General features: G+C 30.5%; 1 protein-coding gene across 1 annotated transcript; it reads right to left on the minus strand.

Moving 5' to 3' along the window:
- Positions 1-344: 344 nt before the first annotated feature.
- On the minus strand, positions 345-4552 carry LOC119662490 (the record flags this gene model as incomplete). Its single annotated transcript, XM_038072119.1, is given in 5 exon segments — positions 345-575; positions 630-829; positions 908-2220; positions 4332-4381; positions 4440-4552. Coding segments are annotated over 4 exon segments (1671 nt in total). The 3' UTR covers positions 345-466.

Raw genomic sequence — 4552 nt, forward strand, 5'->3', positions numbered from 1 at the left:
TGTCTTAATAGATACAAAGCACTCGTATGTTGGTCATATTTGAGAAAATATGTTGGAATGATAGTTTCTTATAACTTTGTTTTGGCAAAAATCTGAATGCTGAAATGCAGCACTATTACCACAGAAATTAATTAATTAATCTATTCTATAAACTCATAAAGACTATATGTTATTTGACGTTTGTATGTAGTCCCAATTAAATTTATTGATTTATAATCTTTATAAAATAAGAAAAACTAAAGAAAAGTTATTTCTGCAACATGTTCAATGAATGCAAATGTATTTAGCTTATAAATATATGTTGCAAAATATAATAGATTTATATATAAATGTGCATATAATAATCGTGCTTAGTTTTTTATATGTTATGCATATTATTAAAATTCAAAATTAGTATACAAAATAGAGACAACAGTTAAGTACGGCATTTAGACATAAGTTTTAAAATACAGGTCAAATTAATTTATTACTTGTTTAGTCCCACCTTCGATTTAGCAAAAAAATTTCCTAACATCCCGGAACCGGGTTCGCTTCTGATAGACCTCGGTGGTTTAAGATACATTTCACTTTTATGACTAAAAAATAAAATATTAAATAAATAAAAATTAACCAAATATTTCATAACTCACAACATGGCGTCGTTTAGCTGAAGCCATAATTCCTTTTGACGCATAACATTTTTGAGTTGAGGACAGTGAAGGTTTTTTCTTAGTGTTGTTAAAAACCAGGGTGGCATTCGGGTAAAGTTAAGTGTGTGCATCAACAATGGAATGTATATTTTTCGATCTGACCATTTGTGATTTAACCACCGTGCACTAACCATTAGCTTCTAGAAAATTTAAATATAAAAAAAAAATATAAAAATTTCTTATGAGAATATTGTATTTTTAACGCCAATAAAAATTACCAGTATTTCTGACCCGTCTTTCCGATTCTTTAAAAACTGTTCTAGCTCTTCAATTGAAAAATTTGCAGGTTGTTGCATAGACTCCAAGTTGTAGTAAGCCTCACATATGCGTTTTAATAGATACTCTTCGCTTTTGTGTAGTTGTCGAGCACAAGCCTTCAGGTAAACGCGATTACCTAGAATTTCAAGTCGGGATATACATTGGTCAACTAATTGTCGTATACGTAGGAAGTTAGTAGCACGCAGTAATTCCCAAATATCAACATGTTGCAACAATGGCTGTGTTGAGAGCATCCAATTGTAAATAGTTGCAAACACACCTGGCCTTACTGAACCCTCTGGTAAAAATACGGTTAACTTTGGTTCTGCTAATTCTTTAGCAAAGTATTCGGAAAATCTTGTCAATACTGAGCTACGACAATTAAAACTTATGCTATCTACAATTACCTCCACGTCATATTCTTCAGTTGGAGTTGATATACTCTGCAGGCTCAAAGGTCTATTAGGAGTGCGATTAACTTTAGTCTTCCGTAGATGTGTTGGTGGATTTCGTGCATATGTGTCTTGTAGGTTACGATGTTGATTAAACATTGACCTATGAGTTGTGACCGGTAAATTATCCAATGTTGGCTTTTCGTGGATACACTCTAAAGCACTATTGTCTTTAGGGCATTCTCGAGCCTGTTTGGAACGCAAACGCAAATATTGTATAATTTTGTTTTGAAAGTGTTTATTCAGAATTTGTGATGTACTCAAACTGTTTACTCGTTGTGATTTATGACCTCTTATATGCTTTCGGATTCTCTGTGGGTTTTTATGTGTAACTATATCACCTGCACTTAATCTTTTAAAGGAATATAGGTCTTTATCAAGTACTATTGGAGATTCCTGTCGCGGCACAACGTTTTCTACAGTTTTCTGGACAATTTTGTGTTTTTGTCGTACATCGTTATATTGTTTCTGACTTCTTCCTAATCTATTTCGTAATTGAGTCAATTTCAGGTGGCGGGTCACAAGCTCATCTGGATTTTGCTTCGGTTGATTTGCTTTCGGTTGATTTACTCTCGGTAGATTCGGTTTCGGTAAATTTACGTTCTGTTGATTTACATTGAAACGCTTTTTTCGCATTTTTTGCGTTTCTGTAAATTTGGAACGATATGACTGGGTGTGCTGTCGCAGTGAGTCAACCCATGCATCTCTTGGTCTTGTTAACTTCTGAATTGAATGATATTGTTGAATTTGTTGAAATGGTTCAAATGATTGAATTTGTTGAATTTGTTGAAATTCCTGATTATCTCTCAATGGCATTTCAACTACGGGTGTAAAAAAAAAGTTTTTAAATTTTTCCATTAGCAAATAATTTAAAATTGTAATTTTTATATAATTGTCTTAGTGATAGAAACTGAACAGAAATTTGAAAATTGCAAGTGTTGTACCTTGTTTTTTCAGTCGAGTAGTAGTATTAAATAGTATTTATTAAAATGTCAATAACGTATATCTTAATTATCAGGATGCTTTATTTATGGTCCGCTGAATGGGTAGTTCCTATATTGGTATGCTTGAATATGCACGAATAATCATGTGTGCTAACTCTCGGATGGAATAAATTAAAAAATTGTACAATCGTTTTCAGAACATCGATGATTTGAATCATTGAAGATGACTCTGGGTTTCTTAACACGTTCATCAATGACGAAAACGGGGAAGAAATTTATCAGATTGTGCTTGATAATAGATGAATTACCATTAGAGAGTTTTCTGATGAAGTAGAATTATATTTTGGTTCATGCGAAACCGTTTTTTTAGAAATGAAAAAGAGGCCGCAATATTTGTTAAACCAAAAAAATTCGTGTCCAAACACAATATACTTGTAATGCGACAACTACATTATTCTATACCCTATTTATTGCCTATACCCTACTTTATAGATATAATACCCTGCTCTGTTTTCTTTAAATATTTATATTCAAGGCTAAGGCTATATAAAATGAAATGCTGAGTGGTAGCCACTTGCAAGGAGATTGAATAAATATTGAAGATCAACTAAGTGTTTTTCCAAAAATACAAGATTTTTATTACTTCCTGATCATACTAGATACGAGGTATATTTTAATATTGTATTTTAATTGCAATAATGGGTATTACAATAGCATACACAACTTGCTAAGTTGAATGATATAAAAGGGTAAGAATAAAATTAACAATCAAAACTTTGTCTTCAAAGTGCTAACTTATATAATTTGTTTGTATGCTTGATTGTTGAACTAATTACTTTTACTATAAGTTAACCTATATATATAAGCTTTCTTGTTAGAATTAAAATTCGTTCATAATTGTTTATCTTAATATCTTAATTTCATAGAATTGCATTAATTTTTTATATAAGATTGATTTTCAATACTGTACTTTGGGGATAGAAGATGACATAAGCTATCTCTACTGCATTCTTTAGCTTTATATACCTTTTGCAAGTTAACTTATATAAATAGGTTTATCTATAAGTTAATAATGAGTTAATGTATTTCATATGACTTCTTTGATTATGTCAAAAAGCATAAGTTACTCAACTATAATGACATTAATCAAAGGAATTTAAAACTTCAATTCTCTTTATGGCAACATTATAGAAATCCGTACGGATCATGGATGTTTAATGTCGTAAGCTAAGTTAAAACAGATGAAGAACAAAAGTCGATGATCCAAATCTATGCAAGTATAAAATAACAATAGCAAACTTTAATTAACAGTGAATGCACTACCAACTACTTTTATACATGATAGAATTAATAAATGGAGAAATATTTTTAGTGAAAAAATTAAAAACTTGATTTTGTTAAAAATTCATTAAGTTTAACTATTATTGTTGGCAAATACATAGAACAAGTCAACCTGATTACTACGAATGGTAAGAGTAATAGATGCTGATAAAGCTAATAATGTTGTGCGACCCCGAAAGTTAGGTAATAAGGAAAAAAGAGGTCAGCAAAATCGAAGTAGTTAATATAGGATGAATATTTAATCGTTAAAAACCATGGGTTGTATAAAATCGGGAATAAACAATTGAACATTCTATGAATACTCTTTTAACGATCCTAATAATAACCGGAACTTTACGCTATTTCTTGCATCCTAAACAAAACACATTAAAAAACGCTAAAGACAGAACTTGAAGCTATAACCGCGAAAAGAAGACCCCACAACCGCGATAGTGTAATATTATAAAAATACACAATAGAGATATGAAGCAACTACAAAAACGCCTAAAGATATAAACCGAAAAGTCAAAAAATCAGTTTAAATGGTAAAAATCGGCCTTAGGCCACTTCACGCTATTTAGGGGTTGTGAAGAAAAAACTTTAACTATATAATTACTTCAACTTTAAAAAGTTGAACGACAATAAGAAAAAAAGTCTGAAGTACTTACATTCATTTTGCCTTATGACCTGGTAGTTTTGGCTCCAATGCAACGCCATTCTAAAATATTAATTTTAATTTATTTATAAAAATATAACATATTTTGCAATATTTTTACCTTTAAATGTACTTAAACTGTTGACTATGGAAAATTTTGAATTTTGATATAATTTGTTGAACCTTCAACAACTACTAAAAAATAAGTAATGATGTCCGGAAATATTATTTTGT

This window comes from Teleopsis dalmanni, chromosome X (assembly GCF_002237135.1).
Source record: "Teleopsis dalmanni isolate 2A chromosome X, ASM223713v2, whole genome shotgun sequence".
In the NCBI taxonomy this organism is placed as follows: domain Eukaryota; kingdom Metazoa; phylum Arthropoda; class Insecta; order Diptera; family Diopsidae; genus Teleopsis; species Teleopsis dalmanni.